General features: G+C 26.5%; 3 protein-coding genes and 1 long non-coding RNA gene across 6 annotated transcripts in view; 3 read left to right on the forward strand and 1 right to left on the reverse strand.

Moving 5' to 3' along the window:
• LOC118446683 (uncharacterized) overlaps positions 1–12,185 on the reverse strand; it is a 136,920-nt gene that overhangs the window by 94,412 nt on the left and 30,323 nt on the right. For all 3 annotated transcript variants that reach the window (XR_014983610.1, XR_014983612.1, XR_014983611.1), the window contains exon 4: positions 11,648–11,763. This is a non-coding gene — a long non-coding RNA (uncharacterized LOC118446683). The remainder of the gene's footprint in view (positions 1–11,647; positions 11,764–12,185) is intronic.
• LOC118446653 (uncharacterized) lies at positions 960–3,580 on the forward strand. The gene is made up of 9 exons (XM_085664079.1): positions 960–1,190; positions 1,327–1,446; positions 1,562–1,679; positions 1,766–2,024; positions 2,120–2,245; positions 2,348–2,438; positions 2,546–2,691; positions 2,944–3,076; positions 3,548–3,580. Exons 1-9 carry the CDS (start codon positions 960–962, stop codon positions 3,578–3,580), a joined length of 1,257 nt encoding a protein of 418 aa, XP_085520205.1.
• Positions 4,680–6,871, forward strand: LOC146872186 (uncharacterized). Its single transcript, XM_085664234.1, has 9 exons — positions 4,680–4,829; positions 4,966–5,085; positions 5,202–5,319; positions 5,406–5,664; positions 5,760–5,885; positions 5,988–6,078; positions 6,186–6,331; positions 6,603–6,735; positions 6,812–6,871. Exons 1-9 carry the CDS (start codon positions 4,719–4,721, stop codon positions 6,860–6,862), a joined length of 1,155 nt encoding a protein of 384 aa, XP_085520360.1. The 5' UTR covers positions 4,680–4,718; the 3' UTR covers positions 6,863–6,871.
• LOC146872187 (uncharacterized) lies at positions 7,843–10,674 on the forward strand. The gene is made up of 8 exons (XM_085664194.1): positions 7,843–8,525; positions 8,662–8,781; positions 8,899–9,016; positions 9,103–9,361; positions 9,457–9,582; positions 9,685–9,775; positions 10,283–10,415; positions 10,493–10,674. Exons 1-7 carry the CDS (start codon positions 8,307–8,309, stop codon positions 10,400–10,402), a joined length of 1,053 nt encoding a protein of 350 aa, XP_085520320.1. The 5' UTR covers positions 7,843–8,306; the 3' UTR covers positions 10,403–10,415; positions 10,493–10,674.

The raw sequence follows: 12,185 nt of genomic DNA on the forward strand, positions 1-12,185 counted from the left end.
ACGCTTTAAAATTTCAAATAATTCACCCGGTAGAATAGTTAGCACGATTGATACGAAAAATTGTTCAGACGTGTATAGATATTAAACGATTATTTTTTTTATATTACTACTTGTTAAAATGCAAAATATTTATATATAATTACAGTAGAAAAGAAAAAATATCTGATGATAAATTTGTAATCCAATATTTGCATCGAACATTTTTTTCTAATTCCTATTAATAAGAATAATATTAATAATAATAATAATAATGATAATAATAATAATAATAAGTAAAGATATAATTTCCGAATATGAAGAATAAACATTACTGTTATTCTACAAACATATGAAATAACAAACTGATTATATGTGTTAATCAATTAACACATATAATCAATTGTTTTTAATATCAATTGTTTTTAAAAAATTCTCAAAATTGAAATAATATGAATTATTGTACTGAATACATTATCAATTTAACAGAAAATAATATTAATCTGGTACAAATGACTCACCCTATAAATTCGTATTTATGAACAAACGAAGGCTAATTTAGATAGATATTAACACTTAACAAGTATTTCTTATCCACTTGTTAACATGCAAATTGTAGCTAACTATGCCGTTAACGTGTTAAGTACTTAAGCTTTACTTCGATGAAGAAAGCTATAGGTCTGTCAAGGTCGAAGGACAGAAGTGAACTGCGAGAGAATGAGGCGGTCCGTAGGGGTGGGTTCGCAACGCGCATGCTCCTGTGGGAGAAGGGTTAGAGTACTTTGTAATGCAAGGAAGGGGTAAGTAAATGACATAATTGTTAGGGAGAAAAACATATGTCAAAAATTGTATAGTATCGATCGGCTAAAAAAGAAAGCTATATGAACTGCGAAATCACTTTACGGGAATATACTATTTTTTATTTCAAGCAAATTTCTCGTCGTTGAATCGAATTGAATTATTAAGTGTTCACTTGAGAAGGGATGATTAGAATAGTAAATGATGATACGCTTGGGGTTGAAGACAATCGATGTTGGAGAGCACCAACAGACGGCAATATGCTTTCGAATGAGGAAGATTATCTCGACAATGAGTATTACACTATGAATCTTCAATTTTTTCGTTTAATTGGATTATGCCAAAAGACGTCATCTAAGAAAATAATTCGTATTTGTTTTATTAATGTTATGCTAGCTTTTGGAATATTCGAACAGGTAATCATAGTTGAATTAATTTATGTACATTTCATTCTTGCAATTTTTGAATATATTGAATAATGCAAAGAATGGATTCAATACTTTGACATATAATCATATAATCATAATTATTATTTTTCATTTATTCTTTTAGATTTATTTTCTCTTCAACTCGGAAAAAGAATTAATATTGATCGCCAAATTATTGGAAATGACCTTGCCTATATTATGCTACGGATCTTGTTATTGCAATCTATTGTTGAATGATACAGTTGTCCGTTCTACATGAAAACAAGTTTTTCCTCTTATTTTTTTTTTCTTTTACTCTAAATGACATATGTTCTTGTCGTTATAATAATTAATTCAATATAACTCCGTAAAAATTTCAGATGAAAAAAATTCTTTTTCGTATCAAGTCCGATTGGGATGACCTGGCAAACAAACCAGAATTAGTGATACTGAAAACATATGCTGAAATTAGCAGACTTTGTACATTAACAATCGCAAGTAAGTGAATAGACTATACGCGGAGTATCAAAATGAGTTATAAATATTTATTGATTAATTCCAATATGTACTTTTTTATTTTACAGTCTCGTTATATATTTATATTGTATTTTTGATATTTCCATCATTGTCAAGTGTGTTTCGTTACGTCATTGGTTCTATAAGTGAAACGGAATTAATATTACCATTTCCCATTACCTATTTCATGAAAAGCTACATGTTTTACTACATCGGGCTTACAATCGAATTTGTAATTATATTAATCGTGGGCACTGTAGGGATTGCTAACTATTCTATGTTTATAGTAGTTATCCAGCATGCTTGTGCACTTCTTACAATCGTCCAGTAGGTAAATCAATTGCAACAGTATATGCATAGTGCACAAGCAAAATTATTTTCACTATTACTGTTTTTTGGATTATATTATTTATTTATCTCAGATGGAATGCAATTGAAAGATTTATAAAGAATCAACAAAGTTTCTATTATTCGAGTAATAAAAGTGAATTAATCGAAGAGAGAGAGAAGATCTTACATATCATAAAATTCTATAATAAGGCGATTGAGTTTGTATCTTATTATATGAGAAGAACGTGTTCATTATTTATAGAGTTTACAATTTTCCAAATGCTAATATTATATTATTTCTTTTTTTGATATCATTCAAGATTTATTAATTTATTGAAATCGTTTTACGAATCAATTCATCTGCTCGAAGAATTCTTTGCATTTATATGTGTTCTGTTAGATTACTTTTACGTAAGTATTATATATAATTATATTATTATATATATATATTTATAAATAAAATTGAATTTTGAAATTAAACAACTCTTATCGAGAAAAGCCGTGAAAATTGTTTTTAGTTCTTTCAGATAATATCTTTCACTCTTAATTTGACCGAAGGATTAACGAAGCTCTTATATATTTTTGGATCCCTTTTTATAATATATGCTTACTTTTATCTGGCACAAAATTTAATAAATCATAACGTCAAAGTATTTACAATATTGTATGTGTTTCTATTTGGCCAATGATGGTACAATTAATTTCATGCGGTTTCCACCTCATATTGAATATATATATATATATATATATGTATATATAATTAGAAAAATGTTACAGAATATAAATGAAAGCTCAAACAAATTTGAGCTTTATCATATTAGTCGAAATCGCATGAACTTAAGAACTAATTAGAAGTTATTTTCTATTTATCGAATATATAAACGAGTGTTATACGAGTGATATTAATTTTTTCCAGCTGTCAAATTCCATTTTATTCGTTATCTCTGAAGACGCAAAATTTGTTACTCTTTTTGATAATGAGAAGCATGAGGCCGTGCAGTTTATCGGTGAAGGGTGCTATTGTTGTATCCAATGACCATTTTGCAACGGTAAAATATTTTCTTATTATATATAACCACTATACAACAATTAAACGCGATGTACTAATCGTAATCTTTTTTACTAGTTCATGAGTAAGTCATTCTCTTTTGCTATGGTATTGTATACCTTACAATAATTTAAATAATGAAAAATATAATATGATAGTTTGTGGTTATGTTTAATGTCATTGATTCACCATTTAATTGTCATTTCTTTTTTCTGCTATTTTTTCTTTTCTTTTTATCAATTATTACTTGTACAAATAAACGCAAGTTTTGATTGTTTTGTGCAGAAATATTGTACTGATTCATGTCTACTTAATACCTCTTTGATGAAATGAATTTTATTTAATTCTTTTACGATAACATTCATTTTTGTATAATTAAATATTCCCTTGAAATATTTATAATTATTATTTTGTAATGTCACGTATAAAAATGTCCATTATAATATAATTTCCTGATTATTTTGTTTTTCAGTTATATTCATCAAACAACTTATGTTTCATATGATTAATAAATAACACTTTAAAATTTCAACTGAATCACCCGGTAGATCAGTTTGTACGAAAGATACGAAAAATTGTTCAGACATGTATAGATATTGAACGATTATTTCTTTTATATCACTACTTTTTAAAATGGAACATATTTTATATATATATATATATATATATATAAATATGTATATTTACAGTTGGAAGGAAAATATATCTAACGATAAATTTCTAATCCAACATTTTCATCGAACGTCTTTTTCTAATTGCTATTAATAACAATAATATTAAAAATAATAATAATAATAATAATAATAGTAATAATAATAATAATAATAATAATAATAATAATAATAATAATAATAATAATTATAAGTAAAGAAATAATTTTCGATTATGTAGAATAATGGTTACTGTTATTTTACAAAACATATGAAACAACAAAATGATTATATGTGTTAATATCAATTGTTTTTAAAAAATTCTCAAGATTGAATTAATACGAATTATTGTCCTGAATACATTATCAATTTAATAGAAAATAATATTAATCTGGTACAAATGACTCACCCTATAAATTCGTATTTATGAACAAACGAAGACTAATTTAGATAGATATTAACACTTAACAAATATTTCTTATTCACTTGATAACATGCAAATGGTACCTAACTATGCCGTTAACGTGTTAAGTACTAAAGCTTTACTTCGATGAAGAAAGCTATAGGTCTGTCAAGGTCGAAGGACAGAAGTGAACTGCGAGAGAATGAGGCGGTCCGAAAGGGTGGGTTCGCAACGCGCATGCTCTTGCGGGAGAAGGGATAGAATACTTTGTAATGCAAAGAAGGGGTAAGTAAATGACATAATTGTTAGGAACAAAAACATATGTTAAATTGTATAGTATCGATCGGCTAAAAAAGAAAGCTATATGAACTGCGAAATCACTTTACGGAAATATACTATTTTTTATTTCAAGCAAATTTCTCGTCGTTGAATCGAATTGAATTATTAAGTGTTCACTTGAGAAGGGATGATTAGAATAGTAAATGATGATACGCTTGCGTGGGGTTGAAGACAATCGATGTTGGAGAGCAGCAACAGACGACAATATGCTACCGAAGGAGGAAGATTATATCGACAATGAGTATTACACTATGAATCTTCAATTTTTTCGTTTAATTGGATTATGCCAAAAGACGTCATCTAAGAAAATAATTCGTATTTGTTTTATTAATGTTATGCTAGCTTTTGGAATATTCGAACAGGTAATCATAGTTGAATTAATTTATGTACATTTCATTCTTGCAATTTTTGAATATATTGAATAATGCAAAGAATGGATTCAATACTTTGACATATAATCATATAATCATAATTATTATTTTTCATTTATTCTTTTAGATTTATTTTCTCTTCAACTCGGAAAAAGAATTAATATTGATCGCCAAATTATTGGAAATGACCTTGCCTATATTATGCTACGGATCTTGTTATTGCAATCTATTGTTGAATGATACAGTTGTCCGTTCTACATGAAAACAAATTTTTCCTCTTATTTTTTTTTTTCTTTTACTCTAAATGACATATGTTCTTGTCGTTATAATAATTAATTCAACATAATTCCGTAAAAATTTCAGATGAAAAAAATTCTTTTTCGTATCAAGTCCGATTGGGATGACCTGGCAAACAAACCAGAATTAGTGATACTGAAAACATATGCAGAAATTAGCAGACTTTGTACATTAACAATCGCAAGTAAGTGAATAGACTATACGCGGAGTATCAAAATGAGTTATAAAAATTTATTGATTAATTCCAATATGTACTTTTTTATTTTACAGTCTCGTTATATATTTATATTGTATTTTTGATATTTCCATCATTGTCAAGTGTGTTTCGTTACGTCATTGGTTCTATAAGTGAAACGGAATTAATATTACCATTTCCCATTACCTATTTCATGAAAAGCTACATGTTTTACTACATCGGGCTTACAATCGAATTTGTAATTATATTAATCGTGGGCACTGTAGGGATTGCTAACTATTCTATGTTTATAGTAGTTATCCAGCATGCTTGTGCACTTCTTACAATCGTCCAGTAGGTAAATCAATTGCAACGGTATATGCATAGTGCACAAGCAAAATTATTTTCACTATTACTGTTTTTTTGATTATATTATTTATTTATCTCAGATGGAATGCAATTGAAAGATTTATAAAGAATCAACAAAGTTTCTATTATTCGAGTAATAAAAGTGAATTAATCGAAGAGAGAGAGAAGATCTTACATATCATAAAATTCTATAATAAGGCGATTGAGTTTGTATCTTATTATATGAGAAGAACGTGTTCATTATTTATAGAGTTTACAATTTTCCAAATGCTAATATTATATTATTTCTTTTTTTGATATCATTCAAGATTTATTAATTTATTGAAATCGTTTTACGAATCAATTCATCTGCTCGAAGAATTCTTTGCATTTATATGTGTTCTGTTAGATTACTTTTACGTAAGTATTATATATAATTATATTATTATATATATATATTTATAAATAAAATTGAATTTTGAAATTAAACAACTCTTATCGAGAAAAGCCGTGAAAATTGTTTTTAGTTCTTTCAGATAATATCTTTCACTCTTAATTTGACCGAAGGATTAACGAAGCTCTTATATATTTTTGGATCCCTTTTTATAATATATGCTTACGTTTATCTGGCACAAAATTTAATAAATCACAACGTCAAAGTATTTAGAATATTGTACGTGTTTTTATTTGGCGAATGATGATACAATTAATTTCATGCGGTTTCCACCTCATATTGAATATATATATATATATATATATATATATATATATATATATATGTATATATAATTAGAAAAATGTTGCAGAATATAAATGAAAGCTCAAATTTGTTTGAGCTTATCATATTAGTCGAAATCGCATGAACTTAAGAACTAATTAGAAGTTATTTTCTATCTATCGAATATATAAACGAGTGTTATACGAGTGATATTAATTTTTTCCAGCTGTCAAATTCCATTTTATTCGTTATCTCTGAAGACGCAAAATTTGTTACTCTTTTTGATAATGAGAAGCATGATGCCATGCAGTTTATCGATGAGGGGTGCTATTGTTGTATCCAATGACCATTTTGCAACGGTAAAATATTTTCTTATTATATATAACCACTTTCAGCAATTAAACGCAATATACTAATCGTAATCTTTTTTACTAGTTCATGAGTAAGTCATTCTCTTTTGCTATGGTATTGTATACCTTGCAATAATTTAGATAATGAAAAATATAATATGATAGTTTGTGGTTATGTTTAATGTCATTGATTCACCATTTAATTGTCATTTCTTTTTTCTGCTATTTTTTCTTTTCTTTTTATCAATTATTACTTGTACAAATAAACGCAAGTTTTGATTGTTTTGTGCAGAAATATTGTACTGATTCATGTCTACTTAATACCTCTTTGATGAAATGAATTTTATTTAATTCTTTTACGATAACATTCATTTTTGTATAATTAAATATTCCCTTGAAATATTTATAATTATTATTTTGTAATGTCACGTATAAAAATGTCCATTATAATATAATTTCCTGATTATTTTGTTTTTCAGTTATACTCATCAAACAACTTATGTTTCATATGATTAATAAATAACACTTTAAAATTTCAAATGAATCACCCGGTAGATCAGTTTGTACGAAAGATACGAAAAATTGTTCAGACATGTATAGATATTGAACGATTATTTCTTTTATATCACTACTTTTTAAAATGCAACATATTTTATATATATATATATATATATATATATATATATATATATATATATATAAATATGTATATTTACAGTTGGAAAGAAAATATATCTAACGATAAATTTCTAATCCAACATTTTCGTCGAACGTCTTTTTCTAATTGCTATTAATAACAATAATATTAATAATAATAATAATAATAATAATAGTAATAATAATAATAATAATAATAATAATAATAATAATAATAATAATAATAATAATAATAATAATAATAATTATAAGTAAAGAAATAATTTTAGATTATGTACAATAATGATTACTGTTATTTTACAAAACATATGAAACAACAAAATGATTATATGTGTTAATATCAATTGTTTTTAAAAAATTCTCAAAATTGAATTAATACGAATTATTGTCCTGAATACATTATCAATTTAATAGAAAATAATATTAATCTGGTACAAATGACTCACCCTATAAATTCGTATTTATGAACAAACGAAGACTAATTTAGATAGATATTAACACTTAACAAATATTTCTTATTCACTTGATAACATGCAAATGGTATCTAACTATGCCGTTAACGTGTTAAGTACTAAAGCTTTACTTCGATGAAGAAAGCTATAGGTCTGTCAAGGTCGAGGGACGGAAGTGAACTGCATGCGTATGAGGTGGACCGAAGGGGTGGGTTCGCAACGCGCATGCTCCTACGGGAGAAGGGTTAGTGTACTTTGTAATGCAAAGAAGGGGTAAGAAAGTAAGATAATAGGTGGGAAGAGATACATGTGTTTAATTGTACAGTATCGAACGTTTAAAACAAGAAAACCATAAGAACTGCGAAATCACTTTACGGGAATATGCTATTTTTTATTTCAAGCAAATTTGTCGGCGGTCAATCGAATTGAATTATTAAGTGTTCATTGGAAAAGGGATGATTAGATTAATAAATGATGATACGCTTGCGTGGGGTTGAAGACAATCGATGTTGGAGAGCACCAACAGACGGCAATATGCTTTCGAATGAGGAAGATTATCTCGACAATGAGTATTACACGATTAATCGTCAATTTTTTCGTTTAATTGGATTATGCCAAAAGACGTCAAAGGAGAACATTATTCTTATTTGTTTTATTAATTTCATGCTGGCTTTTGCACTATTCGAACAGGTAATCATAGTTGAATTTATTTATGTACAATTCATTTATGCAAATTTTGAATATGATGAATAATTCAGAGAATGAATTCAATACTTTGACATATAATCATATAAGTATAAATATTATTTTTCATTTCTTCTTTTAGATGAATTTTCTCTTCATCTCGGAGAAAAAATTAATATTGATTGCCAAATTACTAGAAACGATCATGCCTACATTATGCTACGGATCTTGTTATTGCAATCTATTGTTGAATGATAGAGTTGTCCGTTCTACATGAAAATAAATTTTTCCTTTTATTTTTTTTTTTTCTTTTACTCTAAATGAAATATGTTCTTGTCGTTATAATAATTAATTTAACATAAATCTGTAAAAATTTCAGATGAGAAAAATTTTTTATCGTATCAAGACCGATTGGGATGACCTGGCAAACAAACCAGAATTAGTGATACTGAAGAAATATGCTGAAATTAGTAGACTTTGTACAATAGCAATGGCAAGTAAGTGAATACACCATATGCAGAGTAAAAAAATGGTTTATAAAAATTTATTAATTAATTTTCATTAGTGTTCTTTTCCCTTACAGTCTCCTTTTATCTTTATATTATATTTTTGATATTTCCATCATTGTTAAGTGCGTTCCGTTATGTCAGTGGTTCTATAAATGAAACGGAATTAATATTACCAGTTCGTGTTGATTCTATCATGAACAACCGAATACTTTACTACATCGGACTTACAATCGAATCTATAATTATATTAATCGCGGGCAATGTAGGGGTTGCTAACTATTCCATGTTTATAGTAGTTATCCAGCATGCTTGTGCACTTCTCACTATCGTCCGGTAAGTAAATTAATTGCAACGATATACGCATACGGCACAAGAAAAATTATTTTCACTATTACTGTTTTTTGGAGTTTATTATTTATTTCTTTTAGATGGAGAGTAATTGAAAGATTTGTAAACAATCAACAAAATTTCGATTATTCGAGTAATAAATGTGTATTAATCGAAGAAAGAGAAGAGATAATCCATATCATAAAATTCTATAATAACGCGATTGAGTTTGTATCTTATTTTATGAGACGGACGTGTTCATTATTTATAGATTTTACAACTTGCCAAATACTAATATTACATTATTTCTTTTTTTGATATCATTCAAGATTTATTAATTTATTGAAATCGTTTTACGAAGCAACACATTTGCTCGAAGAATTCTTTGGATTTATAATTTTTTTGATAGATTATTTTTACGTAAGTATTATATCTAATTATATTTATGTACAAAAAAATATTTTTTAATTTTGTAATATACAACTATTATCGAGAAAAGTCGTGAAATTTGTTTTTAGTTATTTCAGATAATTTCTTTAACTCTTAATTTGACCGAAGGATTAACAAAGATCTTTTTTGTTGTTGGAACTCTTTTTACGATATATGCATACTTTTATCTGGCACAAAATTTAATAAATCACAACGTCAAAGTATTTACAATATTGTATGTGTTTCTATTTGGTCAAGGATGATCCAATAATTTCATGCGGTTTCCACCTCATATTGAATATATATATATATATATATATATATATATATATGTATATATAATTAGAAAAATATTACAGAATATAAATGAAAGCTCAAACAAATTTGAGCTTTATCATATTAGTCGAAATCGCACGAACTTAAGAACTAATCAGAAGTTATTTTCTATCTATCGAATATATAAACAAGTGTTATATGAGTGATATTAATTTTTTCCAGCTGTCAAATTCCATTTTATTCGTTATCTCTGAAGACGCAAAATTTGTTACTCTTTTTGATAATGAGAAGCATGAGGCCGTGCAGTTTATCGGTGAAGGGTGCTATTGTTGTATCCAATGACCATTTTGCAACGGTAAAATATTTTCTTATTACATATAACCGCTATATAACAATTAAACGCAATATACTAATCGTAATCTTCCTTACTAGATAATGCGAAATTCATTTTCTTTCGCTATGGTATTGTATAGCTTGCAATAATTTTGATAATGAAAAGTATAATATTACCGTTTTTAATTAGGAATAATGTCATTTAAATGGATTATTATTAATTGTCTTTCCTTTTTTTCTGCTATCCTTTTTTTTCTTTTTATCGATTATTACTTATACAAATAAACGCTACTTTTAAATGTTTCGTGCGGAAATATTGTGAAATCTTTCTATCTATTTAATACCTCTTTGATTAAGTACATTTCATTTAATTCTTTTACGATAGCATTCATTTTTGGATAATTAAATATTCCCTTGAAATATTTATAATTACTATTTTGTAATATCACGTATAAATGTGATAATTATAATATAATTTCCTGTTTATTTTGTTGGTCACTTAAACTCTTCAAACAACTTATGTTTCATATGATTAATAAAAAACATTTTAAAATTTCAAATGATTCACCCAGTAGATTAGTTCGAACGATACGAAAAATTGTACAGACGTGTACTTATATTAAACGATTTTTTTTTTTTATCACTATTTGTTAAAATGAAAATATTTTATATATATGTATATGTATATAGTTACAGTTGAAAAAAAAATATATCTGATGATAAATTTATAATCCAATATTTTCATCGAAATAATTTTTTCAAATTTTTCAATCATTTTTCGTGATTACACCGTAAAGGTTGCTTTTTAAAAAATTTATTTTCCATTTAATTTTATAACGAACCAAGGAATGTGTTAATTACATAGAAAAAAAACGATGTTGTAATTTTTATTTTTAATATGTAATTATACGGAATAAAACAGGAGAAAAAATATGTCAGGAAATCTTTTTTGAAAAAAAAAGGAAGAAAACAAAAAAGGGTATCGATGTTCTCGAAGCCTCGTTAAAAAAAAAAAATAAATAAATAAAAAGAAATGAAAAGAATATAAAAGAAAAGAAATGTTTTTGAAAAAGAAAAAATTCTTTCAAATTATCATGCTGGGGTACATATCTATGCCACTTGAAATAATGTAATTATTTCACGAATATTTGTTAAACATGAAATTAATAAAAATTAACACTTGTCTTTTTTATATGATAGAAAATGGAATAAATAGTTTTGAGAAAGTTATTAACATTAAAAGAAAGTACTTACTTTACATGGATTCAAATTCGTCTAGATACCATGCCACGTCCTTGACATTCGAGAGACGAGAGTAAACTTAGGTCGAAAGAGACGATGAATAGGGTTGTGTCCGTGATGCGCATGACCTTGAAATAAAATGAATAAAATTATTTACAGTTACCATAAATAAAGTGAATGAGGGTGTTAACAGAGTGAATTAAAACAGCGAAGAGATGCAGGTGTTTTAATGGTCTTTGGATAAAAAGGGAAGGAAGCTGGTAAATATTAAAAAAAAAAAAAAATAATAATGGACAGGTAATAATTGAAATTACACGTGCCCTTTTAAAATAAGATATGAAAAATTCTTGAGAACAAAAAACTTCTGATCACTTATGATACATCTACTCTGGAATAATGTAATTGAAATTATAAGAATTATTTTCTTGAGAATTAATTCGATAAAATGAAAAATAATGCTGGTATGATGTAAGTGTCTCACCATATACATTTGTTTGCTCGAACGTTCGAACGGATATTTTTCATCATTGAACGATCATTAATTATCACA

Source organism: Vespa mandarinia, chromosome 25 (assembly GCF_050613455.1).
Source record: "Vespa mandarinia isolate Hongniang chromosome 25, ASM5061345v1, whole genome shotgun sequence".
Classification (NCBI taxonomy): Eukaryota; Metazoa; Arthropoda; class Insecta; order Hymenoptera; family Vespidae; genus Vespa; species Vespa mandarinia.

What these genes read in the sequence shown, in the direction of transcription:
- LOC118446653 (XM_085664079.1), top strand. Translation starts at nt 960, where the DNA reads ATGATTAGAATAGTAAATGATGATACGCTTGGGGTTGAAGACAATCGA. An exon ending in GTCAAAGTATTTACAATATT is followed by an intron (nt 2,692 to 2,943) that starts GTATGTGTTTCT and finishes AATTTTTTCCAG; the next exon opens with CTGTCAAATTCCATTTTATT. An exon ending in CCAATGACCATTTTGCAACG is followed by an intron (nt 3,077 to 3,547) that starts GTAAAATATTTT and finishes TTTGTTTTTCAG; the next exon opens with TTATATTCATCAAACAACTT.
- LOC146872186 (XM_085664234.1), top strand. Translation starts at nt 4,719, where the DNA reads ATGAATCTTCAATTTTTTCGTTTAATTGGATTATGCCAAAAGACGTCA. An exon ending in GCACTTCTTACAATCGTCCA is followed by an intron (nt 5,665 to 5,759) that starts GTAGGTAAATCA and finishes TATTTATCTCAG; the next exon opens with ATGGAATGCAATTGAAAGAT. An exon ending in TTCTGTTAGATTACTTTTAC is followed by an intron (nt 6,079 to 6,185) that starts GTAAGTATTATA and finishes AATTGTTTTTAG; the next exon opens with TTCTTTCAGATAATATCTTT.
- LOC146872187 (XM_085664194.1), top strand. Translation starts at nt 8,307, where the DNA reads ATGATGATACGCTTGCGTGGGGTTGAAGACAATCGATGTTGGAGAGCA. An exon ending in TTGTACAATAGCAATGGCAA is followed by an intron (nt 9,017 to 9,102) that starts GTAAGTGAATAC and finishes TTTCCCTTACAG; the next exon opens with TCTCCTTTTATCTTTATATT. An exon ending in TTCTATAATAACGCGATTGA is followed by an intron (nt 9,583 to 9,684) that starts GTTTGTATCTTA and finishes ATATCATTCAAG; the next exon opens with ATTTATTAATTTATTGAAAT.